This window comes from Amblyomma mixtum, chromosome 8, assembly GCF_055824585.1.
Source record: "Amblyomma mixtum isolate Tamu chromosome 8, ASM5582458v1, whole genome shotgun sequence".
NCBI lineage: Eukaryota > Metazoa > Arthropoda > Arachnida > Ixodida > Ixodidae > Amblyomma > Amblyomma mixtum.
The window spans coordinates 19809825-19833503 of NC_143019.1; the positions used below are offsets into that span (position 1 = coordinate 19809825).

At 46.3% G+C, this 23679-nt stretch overlaps 1 protein-coding gene across 1 annotated transcript in view; it reads right to left on the reverse strand.

The window, feature by feature from the left end:
• The window catches only part of LOC149331573 (uncharacterized), a 38587-nt gene that overhangs the window by 6709 nt on the left and 8199 nt on the right, over positions 1-23679 (reverse strand). Inside the window, exons 3-8 of the mRNA XM_089557372.1 lie at positions 20563-20826; positions 15350-15563; positions 13725-13878; positions 7186-7301; positions 4814-4934; positions 2212-2385 (exon numbers count right to left, since the gene is read on the reverse strand). Of these exons, the coding sequence (XP_089413498.1) occupies positions 2212-2385; positions 4814-4934; positions 7186-7301; positions 13725-13878; positions 15350-15563; positions 20563-20826 (1043 nt within the window). The remainder of the gene's footprint in view (positions 1-2211; positions 2386-4813; positions 4935-7185; positions 7302-13724; positions 13879-15349; positions 15564-20562; positions 20827-23679) is intronic.

The window sequence follows — 23679 nt, forward strand, 5'->3', positions numbered from 1 at the left end:
TCAAATTTATTCATGAGATCAAACGATTAGAATTTTTCAAAGTAGCACCCTTCCGCACCTACACGCTGCTGGTAATGAGTTTTCCAGTTTTCGTACGCCTCCAGGAACGCCTGGACCGGAATGCTGTTTAGCTCCCTCGTCACGGCCTGTTGAACAGCCTCTACCGATCTGTAATCTTTCCCCTTGAGCGTCAATTTTATTCTCGGGAAAAGAAAAAAGTTTGGCGGGGCCCAGTCGGGGCTGTAGGGGGGCTGAGGCAGCGTTCCCGCCTTGTGCTGGGCAAAAAATCGGAGCCCTCATTCACATGATGAAGAAGATCCTGGCAGATCGCTTTCCGGTTGGCCTTTTGCTCCTCTGACAATACTCCCGGCACCAACTTTGCGCACACTTTCCTCGTGGCTAAGTTTTCTGTCACGATCTCAAGAACTTGGGTTTGAGGAATGCTCAAGTCATCAGCAATCATTCTGATACTCATCCTACAATCACTGTTCAGAAAATGTTTCACTCGCTACACATTTTCGTTGGTCTTGCTGGTCGAAGGGTGTCCGGAGCGGTCGTAGACTTCCACTCCTTCCTTACCCTCTCGAAGCAGCTTGCGCCACTCCAAAAACACCTGGTCTATCCATGGCAGCGTCACTGTAGGCCTCCTTAATCATGTCGTGAGTCTCTTTGCCCCCTTTACCAAGACTTAAACAAAATTAGATTGCGTATCGCTGATCCGGTAAACGCTCTATGATTCTACGTGACGAGACGTTTCGACCGGGGTTCACAGTACAAGCGACCTGCTCTCTTCAACGGCCGAGAGCCGACTGGCGATTTTCCCCAGCATTCTCAATATCCCCCTTCAACGATCTTGAACGCGCAGACCGCCTCTCGTCCGCCCGTTCGCCCAGGAAAAAATGAGTCCTACTACTTTCAGAACAGATCCTGTATATTAACGGCGTGCATAACTGAGAGAGTTTGTTTCAGCCAACTTCGAAGTTTTCAGCACTGTGTGTGTGTAAGCTTCTCGCTTTTCGGGTTTCGTATTTTACTCGGTACTTTCCAAGCCGAAATATGTAACCTGACGGGAGTGTGTTTCTGCTGTTGACAGTGCGGGATTATGATAGCTCCGCCATCGATTGCTGTCTTCAACTGACAACTGCGGGACGAAGTGAAGCGGCGTAGCCTTGTTTATGAGGGCCAACGTACGGGCGCCACATTTTAAAGCACGGCTTAATAATGACGTTGCGTAAACCCAGCAATTTGTTATTGATGATTTAAGCGAAGTCTTTGCCGAAGGTAAGTTTTTGTGTTACCATAGCGCGATGGTCTTGAGCTTCACTCGGCCAGTGTACTATGTAAAGCAAAGCTATAATACTTGTATTCTGCGTGAAAGTGAGCACCTGCAAGCCACTTTGATCAACTGCCTCTCAGGTAGATGCAGTGTGGCTTTGACGAGAAGCGAAGAGAATGGATATCTCCTGCGCACTGTGATTCCTTCCCAAGAAGGAGGTAATCGGCCCAATATAAGGATTAAGGACTCTGCTATTTCGAAAATGCAGTGAAGCAGAGCTACCCAATCAGTACAGGTAATCGGCCTAATATAAGGACTCTGCTATTCTGATAATGCAGTGAAGCACAGCTACCCAAGCAGTACAGGTAATCGGCCCAATATAAGGACTCTGCTATTCTGAAAATGCAGTGAAGCACAGCTACCCAATCAGTACAGGTAATCGGCCTAATATAAGGACTCTGCTATTCTGATAATGCAGTGAAGCACAGCTACAGCTAGAAGAAGAGCATCCATTCGCATCAGTGCTGTGGCGCACTGTAAATTACTGCAGGGGTTGGTGGATCTGCAAGCCAAGGGCTGGAATAACTAAAGGTGCGTCAGCGATAACCAATCTCTAGGAAATGGATACGTATCATGTCCGCCACCCGAACCCGTGCCCTATCGTGCAGTGTTCATTAGCGAGAACGCACGCAAATTATTGGTCCCTCTTTCCTTATAATCAGATTTCGGCAGCGCAGAAAGTTTCGAGAAGCTGCGAGGAGAACGTCACGTTGTCAGGGTAATCTTTGGGAGCGTGTCCTTGCGAGAAGGGCATTACAAGGTCGAAGGGCAACTGCCTCCTGTGCGATCAGTTTAACACTGGGACCACAAACAATGAAACCGGCCGCAAATCGATCACCACCAGTGTTGCCAGAATAAACGAATAAAGGACTCACCACATCCCTGTGTTCCATAGTGAAACGCACGCACTTGGCGAACGGCAGTTTGTCCTCTTTAAGGTCTGCGCTGGCCATCTTGTAGAAGAGAATGCCCAGCTCGAACGAGAGGCCCAGCCTGGTGTCCGGCTTGCTGTACGTGACGCTCCTCACCATCAAGCCGGCCATTTCCTTCTGCGCACCATTGGACGAAGCCGCGCAGGCAGATATGCGTTAGCGAAAGCAAATTTCTTTTTGTGTGCCAAGCTTCGTTTCTGTTCTGGGGACATTTCTAGTTTCCCGCGAGCTTACCCATCTTTATTTTGCACTGTCTGCCGCCACCTTCACGTCATAGTTTGAAGCTGATGCTCATGAGACGACTATTTACAGAGACTAGTGCTTAGAGGCAAGTATGCAAAGGCAACAACCAGGCATGGGTATGTCAAATGCGGCAGACTGTTTGCCCTTTTTGAACAGGGCTACGCAAAGGGTCTTTTATAAGCGCATCGTCTCCGCTGCCATGAAAACGAAGCCGTGGCTGAGCTGTTTCAAGAATGAAGCGGTAAGAAGAGGCATTGTATTGGTCTCTTGGGCCTCGTCAAGCTTTTGTGTAGCTTTTAGCCCAAGAGACCATCCAGTTGTCTTCTGGAAAATAAAGATGTATTGTATTGTATTGTATTGTATTTAAGCTCCAAGAATTGACCTGCCTGGTGGTAATTAACGAGGACACAAATTACGTGAAGAGCTGACCCCGTTTGCACCACACGTGTTTGGATCAGCCATAAGCTTTTTCGTCATCTTATGAAAGCAGACCGCGTACCACTGCAGACGCAGGAGTTAGAATAGAGACTGTTAGCTCCGAATCCAGCTTATGAGTTTCCTAGGTGGAAGACGTTTGTCAGAAACCGAATTTGGGTGTTCGGATGAGTCTGTAGCTCACCTGCTCACCTGAACCTACTGGCACTGGCTGTGTACTTCAAGACGAGATCTTAACAATGCATCCTCTATGCAGAGTGTTTGCATTGTATGAATTTTGTTACCGCACAAAAGATTTAATACGCTTAAGACAACTGAATACCATCACTAAATTCAATGACTTGGCCAAACGCAGGTCCTTTCAAAACGCCAATGCCAACACTGTGGTTATTCGTTCGTCGGTTTATGTCAGGCCTATAAATGTGCACTACGAAGGCCGAGTGGATTGCAGAGTGAGCCCCGTCGAAGACAACTGCGTTCGGCTAGCGAGCACGAGAACGCAGAAAAAATTCCGAGCCTCCGTGATGCGTTCAGCTGGCTCAGATGGGAACGAGGTGTCGTGATCATATGCTAAACGTGCGCTGCTTAGATTGACAAGGACGGAGCTAAAGGCAACACTAACAGTTGATCCCTATATTTAAGCACTTCTTAAGGTGATGTATTTTGCGAAATGCCACCCCTTCTACAGGCCTTTATATTGCATAAACATTGGCCAAATACAGAGAAGATAATGATAACGATCTCATCTTTCGCCTTGTGTTGTAGCTAGTGATGCAAAACTATCGGAAAATTGGCTATCGATAGTATCAATAGTTTTTTTGGAACTACGGATAGTGTACAAAACCAACGATAGTGCTACTATCGACAGACTATCGATAGTATTATCGATAGTCTACTATCGATCGTAATACTATCGACAGTGTTGATATCGATAGTATTACCATCGATAGTACCACTATCGATAGCAAGACTATCGATAACTGTCGATGGTAAGACTATTGATAGTAACAATATTGATATTAATCGTTGGTTGGCCAGCATAACCAAAGCATTTTCGATACCTGATTGGTTCCACGGTCTCATGAGGCTTAACATCCCAAAGAGACTCAAGCTATGAGGGATGCCATAGCGGAGGTCCCCGGGTAAATTTAGACCAGCTGTGGTTCTTTAACGTGCACTGGGACAGTTCGGAAAAATACCGAGAACTGCATCCGATGAAAGAACGAACAGCACAAGTTGTGCTGGCTTACACACTATCGTGCAGTGCAGACGTCGTCTTGCTGACATAACCGCTGCAGAAATGCTTTTCGCACAGACGCTTCGCAACCAGGACGGTCGCACGCTAACATTTTATCCAGCAACTTTAGGTAGGGAACGTCTGCAGAGCTCGGTGACGCGCAGGCCGCGAAAACGGGCGAGACTTGTTAGTTAATCATACCATCAACTCCATACCACACACTCGGGAGACCTAGTTTAGGATGCAGTGGGTACGCGTGGCTGATTTTATAGAATTGACAGTACTATATATAACAAGTAGTACCGATATGGCTATCGATAGTAATATCAATAGAACTATCGATAGCGCATTATCGATAGTACTGTCGATACTACTATTGATAGCGCACTATCGATAGTACTATCGATAGTCTTTTTTACCATCGATAGCTTGATAGTGTCTCAACTATCGATAGTACTATCGATAGTTTTGCATCACAAGTTGTAGCTCAAATCTATCAAGCAGCATGCATTTCCAGAAAAGTTTCCTTTTCATGGACCTTCCTGCATTACACTAATGTTAGGATCCTGAAGAGTCGTTGAGGCAAAAGAGGGCAACTGTTCCGCTAAGTTCGGCACGCTGCTTAATTACCATGTCTGGTGCCCTCTTGTCCTCAGGGTCGATAACGCCGGTGGGCGCCGCGAAGCAGTTCGTGTCGCTCTCCATCCACCCCGTGGAACTCAGGGCAAACACGGTGTCGGCCTTCGTGGTCCTGTACATGCACACAGATGCTCACAGATTCTCTCGGATAGAGCGCTCGTCAATAGGTTGGTTGGTTTATGGGCTTAACGTCCCAAAGCGACTAAGGCAATGACAGACGCCGTAGTGGAGGGCTCCGGAAATTTTGACCACCTGGGGTCCTAAAATTTCCGGAGCCCTCCACTACGGCGTCTCTCATAGCCTCAGTTGCTTTGGGACGTTAAACCCCATTACAGAATATCGCTACCAGGCAGAAAGCGCAAAGATCGCCCCGAGAGGCCCGGTGCGCCCTGATGTTGGTGACCGGAGGGTTGAGTAGAACATGGGTGTTATTTAACTTATTTCAAAACCACTCCCGGTTCGTGTATTTCATGCAGTTTCGCGTTCGAGGTTCTTTTCAATTCACCTCACTCACTCCAGTAGACCACGGCATATTATGTGACCGCGGCACTGGTTGGCATGCGCCTTGGTGATCTACGTGATATAAGATGCGGGTTGAATTGTGGCTTTGTGATGATGCAAGTGATGCGAGATTTACATTCTTTAAAATGCGTTCTGACATGCCTGAGGTTACAGCGTAGCCCAACGTCAATTCCGGCTTGGTTAGTATGCAAGAAAAGGCCTGCCGTGGTTGCCAGTGAACGCGTCTGCAGTGCTGGGAGATTGCTTTCGCGCTGTTGTGGTGGGATGAATGAAAGAGTGCAAATGCCTCCCCGTATTGTCTCAACCTGCTCGCAGCGATGTAAACGTACAATTGCAACGCACTTCGCAGTTTGCATAGGAAAAACTACAGTGCCAACACGATGACTTCCATCATTATGGCATTCGGGTTGTTTATGACGTCAAGAAAATAATATATTACGGTTTGGTAGAACTACGATGTTGCCGCAGCTATTGCAGGCTGCAATTGAAATGGGCGCAGTACCGATGGGAGATGTACCGTCTTTACCCAAAAGTAACCGAGCACCGGTTGTTTGTTTCTTAGCAGGATAGCAAAGCACCTTAATCACTGAATCTGAGTATAGCAAGGTGAACCCTTTTCCTCACTTTCTTAGTTTTCGGTCCCTAGGGGCACCGTACAGGGTTCGTTATACGGTTGAGAAGGAAAAGCCTGTTTCTCGGTTACTTCTGGCGAAACGGGTACATGCAGATGACGTGTCATCACATAAACCTACCCTCGCAAGCGATGTTTTAATGAAGCGACAGTGTACCCCAAGGGAGTGAACCAAAAAATTGGCAGTGGCTTAGCTCGGCTATGCCAGGATATACGTAGCGAAAGCATGCGACACACCTGGCGAAGCGAGCGGAGGCGAGCGCAACGATGAGGCAAGCGGTGTGACGTCATACCAAACGGTGGCGGCGACTCCGCGGCGAGGCGCGTGGTGTGACGTCATGCCAGATGGCGCGGCGAGCGCGCGGCGTCCGCCACCTGCGGCGGTTGCTAGGCAACGGCTCAAGGTCGGTCTCTGTGCCTCCTCGGAGCACCGCCACAGCGAAATCGCAAGTTCGTGGGCAGTGTAGCTTTCGCTACAAAAGCCTCTTGCACCAACGCTCCCGCCAACCGACCGCACGAATCATTTTTTTTCCTCTACTGTGTGCTGCATTCGAAAATCACTTGAAATTGGCCCACAAAGAGCGGCTGAACACAATCTGGACGTGCGCATTTCTCAGGAGCGGCTCACACTGGCCGCGTGCGCTGAAAGGGGAGCTCGGAAAAACTGCTGTGGCGGGGCTGACAGCGGATATGCTCACAGTGGCCTCCGTAGGCTCTTAACCTTCCGCTTTGTTCGGCATCTGCGACAATCTTGCACACGTTTCAAATCGTTTATTCACCACTACTTCATTCTGGTCATGTGTTTAGAAGAGATAGCTTTTGATACGGATGTCCTACGACGACCCACGCGTGGCTCCATTACACGCGCGGGCGAGAGAGAGAGCGGGAAGCTGCGAGGGTAAGTCAAGACTCTCTAGCCCATAGCCTCAGAGATTACCCACGCCCGCTCGCACGTGGGTAATTTCGGAGGCTATGTCTTGCTTTGGCTCAGTGCCCGTAGTGACAAGAGATGGCGCTAGAACTGTAATCACGTGCAGCGACCTAATTCGCTTCCCATCACACGCATAAATCACAGACATGGGTGAGTTTGGCACATCATTCACAAAGCAAAAACGTTCGCCATTTGGGGCTACCTAGCTTGATGTTGACGGGCAAAAAGTAGCGAAAAATACGACGCCGTGAAAGTTCAAGTCGCTGCTGCTGTACTCACTCGACGGCCAGTTTAAACTGCGCCTGGTACGTGTCCCATGCGTTTTTGTAGTCGTACAGGCCAAGTGCTAACATTGTTCTTTTATTCTTGTCGTTACCTTGCATGCTTTTTAGTTTCTGCGAGGAAAACAGGTTGGGAACAGTTAGGTATCAAGAGAGTACGCACTTCACGCAATGAAATATACAATTCACAGGTGGTCATTGCTAGCGATGCGTAAGGGAATGCGTTAGCATATCTGTCCTGATTTCGTGAGCTCACTGACTAAAGGCGCCCCCTTTGCGCAGTGACGCAAATTACAGCGCCCGCCACATTATTTAAATCACGCGGAGTTCTCGTGACGAGAACATGTATATACTCGAACAAAACAGAATGTTCAAATTCAGTGTTGAATGAACAATCCCTCCACTTTCAGTAATTGCATCCAGGCTCTTGCTGTTCCGGTAAATACTGCTGTCAGGTTACCAGTAAAGCTAAGCTTACTGGCTTAGCGTATTAATCAGCTAAAGCTGGTTGGAATTAGCGACGTTTCGGGCAGCTAAGGTCCGTCCGGTGCATGCATGCATCGAGGACGGTAGCACTGGTTCAAGCATATTTACAGGAACACAGCAAACCAAAAACCTCTCAGAGACGTCTAGCTAGACGTCTCTGAGAGGTTTTTGGTTGGTTTGAGCATTTAGTACAGTGCGAGGAGCAACTCCAACTCAACAATATTTTTCAACGGCCCAGATTATCGTGCCTATCTAAGCGCTAAGCTCAACACGGCATATCAGAAAAGGATCCTCCATGCCAGTGCTAGCAAAATGCCGGTGGCTCCCAATTTCAGTAGAGTGAACTGCAGGGTTCCGGAGCAGACATCAGCGTTATAAAGGAGTCTCACTCTTTACGATCAGAATAAAATAGCTGCATTGCTCTTGGCAGCTTACGTCTTGATATCATGGTCTCCTGACTCCACATAGAAGTGGATGAAATTGTGCCCTCGCTCGATCAGTGGTGAAGTTTTTAGGGCTGACATTTTCAGCCTGTAGTTTACATTTAGTCTTTGCGACTTGACGAACCATACAATGATTTAACATGTGAATGAATCCAACAGTCACTGAAACCAAAAGAAGCATAGGGGAACGTGTCTATTTTGAAGTTCATCAATGACAGATGAGTAATAAATACTTTAATACGTTCTGATCACAATAGGCGGTTAAGGAAAGAAACTGAAAACCGGAGGTGGGATCCGAGCGTACGACCTTCGCATTCGCGTACGATGTTCTACTAACTATAGGGGTGTGCGAATATTCGAAATTTTCGAATATATTTCGAATATTTTATTTTTAGTATTCGTATTCGATTCAAAATCCAAGTATTCGTGTTGTTTCGAATATTCGACCCGACGCGAATATTCGTATCTAGCCGAATATTCATTGTGAGCACCGGCGTTCATTCGGTCCGCAAGCCCTATCGACACATATAACAACATGGCGGCGCCTAAACGGAAGGAAAATTCTTTCTTCCTCCAAGGGCCATGCCGTAGCTGACTGCGCTGGTGAGCTTTTTTGTGGCTATACCTGCGAAGCTGGTATAGTCAGAGCTGTGCACGAAGTACCTCGCAATACGTGCCAGGTCAGTGCCAAGTGAGAGGGCATTTTCTGTCGCTGGAGGAGTCGTTTCAGTTAGAAGGGAACTACTTCTGTCTGACCATGTGGTGCAGCTGGTTTTCCTTCACGACAACCTTTTATGTTCATCCCAGCAACGCGCTTTTGTGCTGATGGCAAGCTAGCCTTAATCAATGCTGTGTACTAGCCATCTTCTCTGATATTTCCACTCTTCTAAGAATAATGTTCGAGACTTTGATACTTTTTGTGCAGCCACACACACCTTTTGTGTTCATTTAATCATCGATAGTTGAACTGTGATGTTCTTGGGTGCCCAAATAAATGTTTTGTAGTGGTTAAATGCGTCTGTCCTTGATTATTCGATATTCGATTCGATATTCGGAACTAAGTATTCGTATTCGATTGGTATTCGAAAATTTTGATATTCGCACACCCCTAACTAACCACCGGCATTTGCAGTTATGTTCGAGGGAGGCGCCGGTGACTACTCGCAAGTTGGGCTACACTCAACACAAATGCAGTAAAGGCTGGACAGGCGCCATCTTAGCTCAGTTGCAGAGTACCGCACGCCACATGCGCAGGTCACGGGTTGGCATCTAACCGGAGGCAGGTTGTTTTTTCTTCCGTCAGACTAATTGATTTACTTTTATGGGACTAATTCTCTCTTTCAAAGCAGTTTCCTGAGCGTGTTTTGAGCGCTAATTTTTCGCAGTCATTTTTTATTCACTCATGTCCTTACACGTTCTTTCCTCTTGGACCGGCTACACATCAAACACGACTACCACAATGAGGAAAGGGAGAGAGTGCCAGAACCCTGGAGACGCGCCCTCCGGGTCCGACCCCTTCCCCGCAACATGTCCAGAGAAGACCATAGCGGTCGTCGCCAGGCGCGCGCGGAAGCGTTGGCGCGATACTATGGTAACCAAGAACATGTGTATTACGTAGACGTTGCCGGCCCACACCACGGGGGGTGGTAGACGGCCGCAGTCGTACACAACACAAACACAGTTAACGGGCTCACTTTCAAAGCCTACAGCGCAACACACGCGGAGGAGATTGCCATTGCTCTGGCTCTCACGAATACCAAGTCAAAACACATCATCACCGACTCGCGAGGGGCCTGTCGGAACTACGAGTTGGGCTGGGCTCCCCCGCTTGCCTGGCGCATACTGGAATATAGCTGTCGATCTGAAGATCCAACTCCACGCAACCTGATTTGGGCCCCCGGTCACCAGGGACTCCAGGGAAACGAACAGGCCGATCAGGCTGCCCGCGCACTCTCTCCCCGGGCTATCTCCCTGTCCATGGAAGGGTACTCCCAATCAGACAATCTGGCCATTACATTCAAACAAATCACCGATTACTACAAGGAGGAGCACCGGCGCTACCCGGCCCCTTGTAAGGGTCTGGATCGCGCTGACGAGCGCCTCCTCATCAAAATTCTCACTAACACTGTACTGTGCCCGGCGGTGCTTAAACATTTCAATACATCCTTTGATGGCACGTGCCAGTTCTGTGGGGAGGTGTCTGACACCTTCCACATGGTTTGGGCGTGTCAATCTAACACATCTATCCCCCCAACCCCACCAGAGAGGACTGGGAGGCGGCCCTGCTCGGCTGTCAAGACCTGAAGAGCCAAAAGGCCTTGGTTCAACGGACGCGGGCGGCGTTGCTTGCAAATGGGGCCCCGGAATAGGGGCTCCACCTAGTACTGTGAGGGGAAAGGGCCAATAGGGTCCTACCCCAATCACCTTTCTGTAAAAAATTTAATTGCTTATAAATGTTTTTCACCACCACCACCACCTTTTCGCGACCAGTCTCAATATGTCCCCCATAGCGACACCCATTGTGGGGGCTTCCTCCGAGAGCACTATGCACCCAAAAGTTTTCCAGGTTTCATGTTTTCATTTCAACACTCATTATTTAAGGGTTACTCAAGAGATAACATGTCTTTTCTTCGAACTGATACTGGAAGTAAAATGTCTTTTATCACAGTTTTAAGTCCCATCAAGTTTTTACTTCTGGATGTGTGCAAGTTTCCCCACGTACTGCCAAGTAATTTAAATATAATTTTATGCCGGTGAATAGACATCCGTGTCCTCTCAAAACTTCAGTTGTGTTGCTGACAATGATCGCCGTTTAGTTCGGAAGCATTCAGGGTACACGATGTGGAAGACGTCGTCCAAAGAGGCATTCGTTCTCAGGTTTACCAGGAGTGCCTCACACTCGCCACAAAAACGCGGGAACACTAAAAGGAAACGGTTCACACCAACCACAACACCACAAGTCAAGCACGTGGGTAAGGTGGCGTGTTAATCTTTGCGACCTTGTCCCATATGATAGCAACGTGAAGAGAAGCCAGTGACTAAAGCTTCCCTTTCAAGCAGTCTGCTGCGATTTCCGCTATGAACCTGCTTTTCAAACTCGGTTCCAAAGACACTCCAAGGCTCCTTTCCGTGCGTCAAGCAGCGAAAGCAATATTTAAGGGACCACTTTGAGAGATTTTTTTATTTTTATTTTATTTATTGAATACTGCGTACATGCTGTATGTCCAAGCAAAATGCGCGAGGCGAAAGCCTTGCCACCAACGAGATGACGTCCGTAAGCACACACGAGGCGGCTATGGCGCGACTTAGATTGGCTGGTCGTGACCTATGACTACCTAGCCATGATTGGTTAATGACTAACTAGTCATAACTGAATAATGACTGACTTGTCATGATCGGTTAATGACTAGTTAGTCGTGACTAATTAGTTGATGACTAACCAGTCATGACTGATTAATGACTAGTTAGTAATGACTAATTAGTTAATTAAACACTAGTTATGATTGGTTAATGACTAACTTGTAATGACTGACCAGTCATGACTAACTAGTCGTGATCGGTTAATGACTAGTAATGATTAATTAGTTGACAAACGAGTCGTGATTGGTTAATGACTAACCAGTCATGACTTGACTAGTAATGACTAGTTACGACTTTCACTTCAGATGTAACGGACGGACAGAGTCATGGCCGCGAGTATAAGCGCTTAAAGGCTTTCTTAAAAAATGTTCTCCTTGAATGAAATATATGGGCTGGTTTGATAAACTGATGCGACAAAAGTTTTCTTACCCTAAAAAGAAAAATGTTGCATATCCCTACTCAAACGTTCCATGTGAGTCGCTCGTATCGAATTACTGGAATATGGAGCGCATATGATTTCTTACCCTAAACAGAAAAATGCTGCATATCCCTACTCAAACGTTCCATATTGGTCGCTCGTATCGAATTACTGGAATATGGAGCGCATATGATATAAGAAACCATATGGGAGTTCATATGTTTTCTGTATGGAGTCTAAGCTTTTCATGAGATGGAATAAAAGACGTCATTCATCAGCCCATTCATAAAATTTCCATACTCTCTAAATAGTGTGCATGACGACACATATGGTTCGTAAACTTCGATAAGCGCTTTCCATACAGTCTAAATCGACTCGATACGCCCCGTATATACTCCATATATTCCACATGGAAACACGGAGTTGTGAGATCCGCCACATAGAAAATTTCAGTAGGTATGTGACTATATTACAGAATCTTTCGAGCTCGTCGGATTGTCATCGAAAGTTTATCTCTCATGAAGTTCGCTCGGTGGCTGTAATGCAGTTTTTTTTTTTTTGCGTGGTGTTTCCCCAAGAGAAATTTTGGGACAGTCTTCTACCCCCTGTGACAAAGCGTTTTGGTTGCCAGGTTTGTCTTGCGCGAAAGAAGTTGTTGGGCGCATCATGAAACGGGAGTTGCAGAGCAACTACAAGACGTTACTTCTAATGAGATAGCGCAAGCTGTCTAACCACGACAGCTGTCAGTCCAGACACACAAAAATGGAGGGGAGATTCAAGCTCCACCTTAAGGGTACGAAGCGATAGAGTTAATGGGATCCTTTCGAGGCCTGAGGTCCTCTTTGCGTATCACTTTGCAGACACGGATAATGTTTTATCTTTCATCATCACATAACCCTTATCTTACCGATAAGAGTGCAATGTGATAGCATTGAAGATTCCTCACGAGCAGGTACTCCATAGCTGTCGCCTTGGTTCTGCTACATGCCCATATATATGGAGCTGGTTATCCTCTACAGTCTTTGATGGCGGGCAGTCCTCATACCACTTCTGGCGCAGTGGGGCACAGGTTAAGCGATGCGCCCCTGGCCTGGCAGATGGCTGTTTGAAACACAGCCAGCGGTGGGGCTTGTGAAACCCAGGTTGCCCTTCGCCAGCAACCTCTTGCGTCCAGTCATTAACTGATGCCTGCCATTATAGGGCGGTTGTCATGACGTCACATGTTCACGTGACCTAGGCGGCAAGGGGGTGACTGCTTCTCGAGGAATGTTTCGCTCCCGCCACCGGCGATGACGAGGACGGCGAATTTTCCTTGGAACGGGACCCTCAAAACCGATCGCGTTAGAAAAGCCACACACGATCATGCGATTGATGAGAGTACACGTTGGCATTAGCTTTCTCCTTTTATGGAGGAGGGCGGCGTGATTCAGTCCGTCAATCACTGAGACGCCGCATTCCCTCGACATTCCGCCCAACCCTCAGGGGACGCAGTTTTCTCTCGTAACCCGCCCGCCTCCCGCCAACTCATCCGCTTTCTCCATCTCCAGATTCAGTACGTGTTTAATGCGCGGAAAACGACGAGACGGTAAGCATCAGTCCGGCGACACTTGAAGCAAGGTTTTTGTCATCCGAGTGTGCATGAACGAACCGTTAAGTTTATCAGTGAACTGTCTGCTTACAAGTCGGCTGGTTTATAAGATACGACGAGAGATGGCGTCTTCGTCCACCGCTTTCGACTCGGTCTCCAAATGCGCCTTTCTTTCCCTCTTCCAATCTCGAACAATGCAAAATAACAGCGTCGTGAATGAGGGCACAGTGTTGCCTACTCACATCTAGGATGTTTTTAGCTTTAGTTATAAGGCCGGGCAGCTTCGAGCTCTGGGTGATCACCCTGAGCAGGCCGAAGTGCATCATGTTGTTTCCGGCCAGGGCGTTCACCTCCCTGGCCACATTCTGGTTGCCCAGGCTGGACACGTCGACGTAGCTGAAAGGAAAGATGGCACAGATTATGCGCACCGCGCGGGATAGACGGCAAGAAATGCGAAATATTCCTGAAGGAAGCGTCAAAAGGCAGCAGGAACGGCCCTAGTCAGGCACTGTGACAGTTCTAGAAGCAGCATTCTGGGCGCATTCGTAAATTTGATGGGAAAATGTGACACGAAGATCTCGACGTGGATTATGAGAGACGCCGTAGTATAGGGCTCCGGATTAAAGGTGCACTAAACAGGAATCTCAACTCGTCTTTTTACCCGCGGGAACTCGACCTACACGTTCCGAGCATTTTTAGAAAATTCAAATTATTGTCATGTGCGGCCGATTTCCTTAATTTAAAACGGATTAAATGTCCCGGCTCCCGCCCTTTTTTTAACTCACCGATGACGCTAGCAGTAGTCAAACAACCTTTCAGCCAGTCCCATGGCAGCTTGCTGCTCTGCCATTGGCGGAGTGATAAGTAGCGATCGGCGAAAGCAAAAAGTCCACGCGTATTTTTATTTTCGTGGGCCTAATTTGCAGTTATGTTGTCTCTGACTGGATCTATTCACAGAAACCTAGAAAACAAAATAAAAGTGAAAGCGAAGCCGCCACGCGACTGCCTGAAAGGCACTCCACGCGTTAGTTGACTACTCCTACCTTCAGCTGCGAGTTCCAAGAAACGGTGGGAGCTTGGACATTTAATTCGGTTTAAATTTGGGAAATCGGCCGCACAGGACAATACTTAAGTTTCTAAGAATGCTGGGGACGTGCAGATCGAGCTCCCCCGGAAAAAAGAAGAGTTCAGATTCCTGTTCAGTGCACCTTTAAGTTCGGCCACACTAGGGCTGGCAGCATGCAGTGCTCTCGCGCCGCCGCAAACTGGTGATTTTGTAATTGGCCTTCATCGAAATGTGTCAGCCGCCGCACCAGGGATCTGATCCCGCCACTTTGAGCTACTCGCGATGATCTCGTCGCCTTGGGTGTTCTATGGACGTTGCAATGAAGGCTTCGCAGCTTTATAGGTACCTTTGCGGATTTTCGAAAACTTTCAGGTTGATCCCGCTCTCTTATAGCGCGTTATTAGTTAAAGGAGTTGCGTATATCGTTCATTTGGTAAACAGAAGAACGCAGTGAAGCAATTAATACCGCAGTAGTTACAGTGGCTGCTTGATCACATAATAGTAAGAGCATTCTTGAGCAGCTGATGGTCTCGGATGGCTGCTATCGTTTCCACTCTGTTGATGTGAGGGGCAGAAATGACAGAGAGCGTTAGCACTGCAAGAGGGGTCACTGACCTGGTAGAGGGGTCACTGAGGGGTTACTGACTGAGTAAGCTACACAGCAGAAGAATGGATCATTACTTTAAATATTTCCGTAAAAGTATCGTGCAATTTTCCAATGTTAAGTTTTTTGTCCGAAACTTCTGGACACAAGTCGGCCTGCATGTGCTCCGAACGCTCCGCAGAAGGAGCCGAGCTCACCGGACGTCGAAAGAGACGCCGCCCTTCGTCTGCGACCGTTTCTTGATCTCAGTCTGGAACACCGTCCAGCTGAAGTCGTTCTCGACGCCGTGCAGCTTGTTGCCTGCCACCCCGACGTCGACGTAGAAGACGAAGTGGCACAGGCCGTCCGGCGGCAACATGTACGGCATCACGGATCGGTCTCCAACGGTGCAGACCAGCTCCGTGACGGAGACTGTGAGGGTGCGGGAGAACGGAAAGACTTGAGTCAGCAAATGCTATGCTACATTCTAATAAATTATCTTTAAGAAATGATAACTCTGCTATTACCCATTGGCTGACACAATAAAATAAAAACATTCCTTTATGCTTTTCTGGGTTTAAATGGCTTGTCTTCTACCATATTTAACAAATAAGCTAATTTGTAGTCACTGCTATAAAGCAACAGCTACTAATACACCAAGGCTCACAACCACGTGACAAAGAAAACACACATCGGGTGCCGCATGACGCCTTAGCGATGCTCGCATTCACTAGCCTTCTCTTATGAAAGGCTTCATCAACGAACTTAGTGCTTTTTTTTTTTTTTACATAGACGTCTGACGCCTTTTAAAACTAGGCGCTTAGGCTCAGTTCGGAGGCAGTGCTTCGAGCACGAGCATCTCATTCTGCACTGTCTGCATTTGCAGGTAAAGGAAGAACCCACCTGGGAGGTTTTTCCTTGCTTGCTACTCCTATGCACTGCTGTCGCATCAAGTGACTGTTCATTCCATGACTGCCTATAATACACTGTGTTGAGTGTTGATGTGAAATAACCACTTAAGCGAGCGAAATGCCTGGTACGGAAGGCGGAAAAGACACTAAAGATGCAAAAGAAAGTCGATCCAAAAGAGCTGAAAGATCTTAGTTAACAAATTGAAATTTAAAATGTGGCATGCGAATAGAATTGAAGGGAATTAGGAAAGAGTATGAAATTTTGTTCAGAGACATGTGACGAATGTCAAAGGCCTCGGCCAAGAAATCGCGGCATTGAGGAGTGAAATCAAAGAATTGACGAGTTTGAGAACTGCTTTGAAAAGCGAAAGTGAGAAACTGACGCAAAAAGTGCAGGAACTTGAGGATTACCAGAGATCAAATAATCTCGAAATCAAAGGGATTTCGGAAGAATGTGATGCAATGCAGGCTGTTGAAAAAAATTGGGGCTGCTCTCGGAGAAGGCATCAGTGAAACCGACATCGAGACGCGTCACTGGGTTCTAACCCGTAAGGATGGAGCGCAGAACATTGTCGTCCGGCTCGCGCAGAGAACGAAGAGAAATAACGTGCTCAAAAAGGCAGAGACGAAGTGGTTAACTTGGGTTTGAGAAAGAAGACTCCGTTTATATTAATGAGCACCTGACCCAGATCAACAAGATCCTGCTTGGAGCGGAACGGAAGAAAGCGGAGGAGGCAAAGTGGAAGTTTTTGTGGACGTGTAACCGCAAAATACTAGTTCGTAAAAATGAAATCTCGACCGCCATACGCACTGCATCGCTCTCTGATCTCTCGAAAATCACTGGTTAAATAATTCCTCATAACAATTTTGACTTTTTTTCCCTGTCCTAATTATGGCCATTTAAAAAAGCGATAATGATGTTTATGACCTTGACCCACTGCAACGCATTAACAGCAATGCCCATTAACACTAGAAGCATGAAGAACAAACTAGATGAATTAAATAGCTTATTAGAAATAACCGAAGGCAAACTAGACATTATGTTCTTAACAGAAACATCGCTAACTAAAGATGACGATATACCGAGCTTTCGTGGACACCGTTCACAATACTTGGGAAGGCATCAGAAAAGGGGCGGAGGAGTCGCAATTTTTCTGAAGCCGTCTCTTGTATTCTCTATTGTTTGGGAGTTTTCTAAAATTAATGATGATATAGAATGTCTGACTTTTCGCGTGTCTGTTATATGTAAGCCACCGAGTGGTGGCAAAAGAAACTTCAGTCTCTTCCTTAAGCTTTTATTGAGCTTCGATGTTCGAGAAATGAACCATTTATAATAACTGGGGATATAAACATAAATACGAACGCGACTGATACATAGCCCTCAGAGGTAACAACAAATCTGTTACTGTGCCTTGGTTGCAAAAATCATATCGACAGAGCAACTAGGTTGTCACCCACTGGTGCTACTTTGCTCGATATTTCTGTCTCAAACATAGACGACACGAGCATAGTGACTGGTGCTGTTGCATTTGCTCTAAGTGACCACATCCTCCCTGTCTTTTGTGTTGCAAACTCAGCGTCCTTAGCAATGAAAAAAAGCCATGAAGTCCGTTTCCATCGTAAGATCAACTTTCATACGCTTGAACTATTTCGGTGTCTAATTTCGGCATTGGATTGGCAAAACTGCAGTCAAGGCACATCACCTTTTTCTAAAGCATATACTCACTTGCTATGATTCAGCGATTCCATTAACGGCGGTTCGTGATACACGCAAGAAGACAAGAAAACCATGGATAGATTTAAAGCCATAGTAACGGATTAAAAATAAAAATGCTACGTATAAATCCTTCGTACGAACACGTGACCAAGATATTATTTAAGGCATACGGTAAACTCAGAAACAAGCTTCAGTCACATCTCAGGAAAGCTAGACACAGATATTGTAAAAGCCTCTTCTCTGACATGCGCAAACAACCGAAAAAAGTATGGAACTCAGTGAATACGATAGCAGGCAGGAATAAACGAAATCAAGTAAGAGCAACGTTGACAAGAGGGCACCAAACAGAAGACACAGATTTGGAAAGTGCTATGAGTAAGCACTTCATAAAAACGGGGGAATACCCAACATCGGTACAGGCAGATAGCAACCCTATAACGACGATCGCAGCCCACATCTCCAGTTCTATCTTTTTGCAACAGACAAACCCGACGGAAGTACGAAACATTATCCATAGACTGAAATACCCAACATCGGTACAGACAGATAGCAACCCTATAACGACGATCGCAGCCCACATCTCCAGTTCTATCTTTTTGCAACAGACAAACCCGACGGAAGTACGAAACATTATCCATAGACTGAAAAACAATGTAGCCCCTGGAATGGACGGCATTGCACCCGAAGCAGATAATTACGTTGCCAGTGAAATCAGTCATGTACTAGCTTTTATCATTAATTTAAAAAGTCCTCGGGAGTCTTTCCAGATGCGCTAAATGTGGCAAAAGTGACATCTGTCTTCAAAGGTGGCGATGGTGATAACCTTTCAAACTATAGGCCAATCTCAGGGGTGACAGTGTTTTCTAAAATATTTGAGGATGTAATTCATGAAAACATTTTTTATCAAGCATGAAGTAATTTCCCCACATCAGTACGGATTCCAGAAAGAGAAGTCAACCGAGGATGCATTATTAGATATTAAGGATAACATAACTGAAAATATTGAAAGGAAAATGTTTACACTTGGATTATTCCTCGATTTAAGAAAAGCTTTCGACTCTATCGATCATGTGTTCTCAAAATTAGAAATGTGCAGAATGTGGGGAGGGGGGGGGGGATTGCGGTAAAGCTTATGAGGAGTTGTGACTGCAAAAGACAGCAGTTAATCTTTTAAACATCTCATCGGATCCATTAGAATTAAAGCGGGGCTTACCGCAAGGTTAAGAACTGGGCCCATTATTATTTTTGGTCTATGTTAATGACATCCCGAATATTCCAGGTACACAAAAATTGGCTATGTATCTCAATGTATTCTTTGCTTCACACGACATCATTCTGCTACAGCAAAATGTAAACATCTATATGAATCAACTATCAGAATGGTTACGTGCAAACAGATTGCAGTTAAATGCAACAAAAAATTATACATTGTATTTAAGCCACAGAGTAAGAAAGTACCAAGAAAGATTGAAATCAAAATACGGAAGCCTAGGGATTGAGTGTCTAAAAGGACAATAATTTTTGGGAGTATGGTTTCACGAAGATTTATCATGGCATGTTCATATTTTATAGACTAGCAGACATAATCCTGCTCTGGCCGAAGGAACAAATATGCAATGCTCTTGTCTGTTTTAAACTTTGTGGCATTTTGATATGGGGAACTGCTAATAAAACTAACTACAATAGATTTATTATACTACAAAAAGGGTTCTTCGTATACTATCGAACTACCACAGCCCTGTTACAGATCTGAGAACTCCTTCACTCTTTCGAGAGTATGCTATGCTTCGTGAGGGTAAAATTTATTTCATGAAGCTACTTCAATTCATGCATGAAAAAAAACGCCTGCCAGGCTCTACCAATGTAACTAGTTCAAATATTGTTTCAGACAGAATATAACACATACTCTTAAGGTACGAACCAACTATGAGAAACAAACTTTTATGTTGCCGTCTATTGAAATAACAAACAAAATACTACATCTGCTAAATTTCAACTGTGCGCAACATTCGTTTAAAAAGAACGTGATAGAACTGCTGTTAAACGAAAACCTATATTATAACCACTGCATCACTTCTTTGGCTTGTCTTTTTTTCCTTTTTACGTGCGAGTGGTGCCTTACAATGTATGCTTCTTTATTAATTTATGCTCTATGCATTGTGATTTATTAAGCTTCAGCATAAGATCTTTTTATGTTCGTTGCAGGTATTAAACGGTTCATAATATGTTTGTCATTCTTGCTTTTTTCTTGTGATGCGCTCTATGGAGTTATACGTCCTATGTGCATGTGTAACAAATTGATGATTTCTTGTACAACGTTCTATATGTATGTGTTTAAACTTTGCTGTCTTTCGCTTTCAGTTATGAGATTGTAACGCTTTCATAACATTGGCTATTCTAGTAAGTAGATCCTTGTAGACTGTGCATATGTGTCGGATTTTGAGTTCACTGTTTGTCAGACATTTTCTTTGTACTTACTGAGTATTATGTCTGTAATACGTGGCAGACGGACCACTGCTGTCAAGACTGTACAGAGGGGGCTGGGGCCTTTGTAAGGCCGCAGAGAGCCTGTAGCCTCAGCCTCCCCTCAAAAACCGAGAAAGCGAATTGAATTAAATACACCGGCGCGCTGCCTCACTGGTGGTACAGGACGGATACGTATCGGCCTGTTTGGCATTTACAACTCTTTACCGCTACAAGTCACTCAACTGCAAGCAAGGGAGGCAGGCACACGTTAGGAAGACAGCCGAGGAACAAAGGAGATCGTATTGTAGGCGCTTTGAAGACACAAGCAGGAGCTTACATGGGAGCTTTGTCGTCGTCGTCTTCTTCGTCGTGGGCGGGGGTGGGGGAGGTGGCGGGGGTTGCGGGGGTGCCCCGGGTGGCGAGGGTTGCGGGGGAGGAGGTGGCGGAGGAGGAGGAGGTGCAGGTGCTGGAGGTTCAGGTTCTGGAGCGCCGGGATCCGGAGGAGCTGCAGTGTCAGCACCTGGGGGACCCTCCGCATCTGTTGTTGCAGCATCACCCGGTGTCTGAGTAGTTTTCCCATTGTCTTTGGGTGGTTTCGGGGCTGAAAGGCAAAAAAAAAGCGAAGTTCTTCCATTACACATTAGCTTAATATAAAATACAGCCAACGCCGAGCAGCACCGCTGACTCGGACCGCAGAAATACTACAGCTGCTGGCCAAAAAAGTGAGTTTGCAGCTCAGGTACAACTCAGCGAGGGACTCTGTGAACTACTTCGGACAGAACATGCTCTTGACGGAAAGCAATCGGAAACACAGTCCATGTCTTAAACTGACTAAATTTCGCTTGCAAAAGTTGCCTTGAAGTGTGAGAGCAAGAGCGAATTCAGCTACACATGAAGCACCTTCTACTAAAGCTCCTGTGCGATTTCCGTATTAGCCGTCAGCTAATTGGAGGTTTGTAGCCTTACAAGCGCAGTCAACTGCAGAAGCGTTGTCTGGGGCTTCAGAAAAGCCTCAGGGAGGTGTCAACCTTTAAGACACCAGGAAAATGTGTGCAGAAGCAAACCCCACCTTTAAGAGCGGCCATCTGTTTTCTGCAGCGTGTGCAGTTATGAATGTCGAGCTGAGTGACACAGCTTCGTTGCCACTTCGAAAACCTGCCTGCTAATCGTAAACTGTTGCCCCCTTGAGTGAGTGTTTTGACACTAGCTATATTAATACACTGCTTGATAAAGTACTCTTTTGTAGCGAAAGCTACATTGGCCGCGAACTTGTGATTTCGCTGTGGCGGTGCTCCAAGGAGGCACAGAGACCGATATATAAGTACAACAGCGCTAGACACGGGACGAAGGAAGAACAACACAGCACAAGGCTTCTTCCTTCGTCCCGTGTCTAGCGCTGTTTCACTTATATATGATGTACCATATGCCCAAGCCTCCACCTTAACAGAGACCGACCTTGAGCCGTTGCCTAGCAACCGCCGCAGCTGGCGGACGCCGCGCGCTTGCCGCGCCATCTGGCATGACGTCACACCACGCGCCTCGCCGTGGAGCCACCGCCGCCGTTTGTTATGACGTCACACCGCGCGCCTCGTCGTTGCGCTCGCCTCCGCTGCGTATATCCTGGCATAGCTGAGCTGAGCCACTGCCTACATTCGCGTTTTTTGGCCATTCTGTGTTCGCCCAAAGACCAGCTCGGTTACCCTGCCAACAGCCACAGCAACGCGCTGAAATGTGCTGAAACGCATGCTCGACTGCTCCCGAGAATGTCGGAATTTGGAAAATAACTCAGGGTATGCTCTCTTATACGCACAATTTATGCGAACAATTTCGGTGTTACCTCATAAAAATTTTCCGTGTTTACAAGGAAGGCTGTTTGGTTACACCTTAATACCACTGAACCAAAGTTCGTGGGTTTGATTCCAGTTAATGCCGCATATTGTTACATTCGAAACGCAGTGACTGCGGAGTGCCAAGATATCTGCGAATATTAAAGAACCGTTAAACAGCGAGATTGTTTAAAAAACCCCTCTAATTACGGTGTTTGTTGAAGCCCACTACTTATTTTTGCATGCATAAGGATTGATTAGATGGACATATCTGCAATTTATTTGGAATACGCGAAGTAGATAATGGTGTACAAACCATGCCGTGCTACAAGGGACACTTTTGGAGGAATTGAACAAAGACTAGAAAAATGACCTTCCAAATTCCGTTCCTAAAGAAGTGACACTCACGGAAAGCAGGGGCGCATTTTCTAACGATTCATTTCATTCCACACTTCCCAGGTCCTCTGTTATCGGCCTCTGTTTCCCGTCACGTCTGTCGCATATAAATATGTATTTTGCGTTCACATCATCAGGCGTATGGAGCAATGATTCTTCAGGTCTTCATTTAGTTTGGGCGACGTGTCGGTTGTGACCATAATGGCGTGATGGGGATAAGCAAACAACAAGTTAGATCCAGCACAGGTGTCATCGCCTATCTTCGCAGCTATCCAACCTGCTGACGCTTTATCTAGTGCGGCCGAGCAGCAGGAATTATCCCGCTCCAATTCATTGCACAATCACACCAGGTTGTTTTCGAAGACAGATTTAGCGCAGCTAAACCTCGTCACCGGTGTCAGACTAGCCGCGCTGTTCCCTCTAAGCGTCCGGCGAGGGCGAGTTACGCGTTTCTCTAAATGGGGGCGCTCTTGATCACAGGCGTGACGTCGACCATGCCCGGCTAGCTGGCTATGCATCCCACCAGTGTTTTATACTCCGCGGAAAATTCGAAGCAGTAAGTAAGCAAGTGGGAAACTGCACTTATAAAAATGGTCTATAGACAGTCTATAGACTTCTTGACTCTCTTGACTTCCTATAAATATTGCTTTTTGTCTATTCATAGTCTATAGACTATCTATAGACAAGTCTACTAAAAGTGTATGGAAATAAATTTATAGATTGTCTATAGACTGTCTATGGCATTTGTCTTGCCTACAGACTGCTCTCTAGGATTTGTCTTAAGACAAACTATAGACTTTATAGACAGAAGTCTATAGACACTCTATAGACTCTCGAAAACTTTTTTTTTGTAAGGGTGAGCCGTATACATGTCGCGAAAGTAGCACTGCAGAGAGAAGGCGTATTTGCGAATATCAGGAGGCCATAGCAGGGCACCGTAGTATGCGCTCTGCGGCGGCGTAAGCGCTTGCAGCTTCGGTCCAGACTGGTTCACTGGCGTTTGTTTCTAAACTGCCTGAATCCCTCGGGCTTTTATTTTCTCCTTATGATGCTTAATGTAATCTAATTTATAATACCTCCCATATTACTCCTTAGTAGGCGCACTTGTGTCCTGCTGTTTCCCAGGCTAATCGGAAGCCTTCCCCGTGGTGAGTGTTATGGTGCTATGCAGAATAGTGTGCAATAACACTCGGTATATAAAGGCGGTATAATGTTCACACATTGTTAAAATT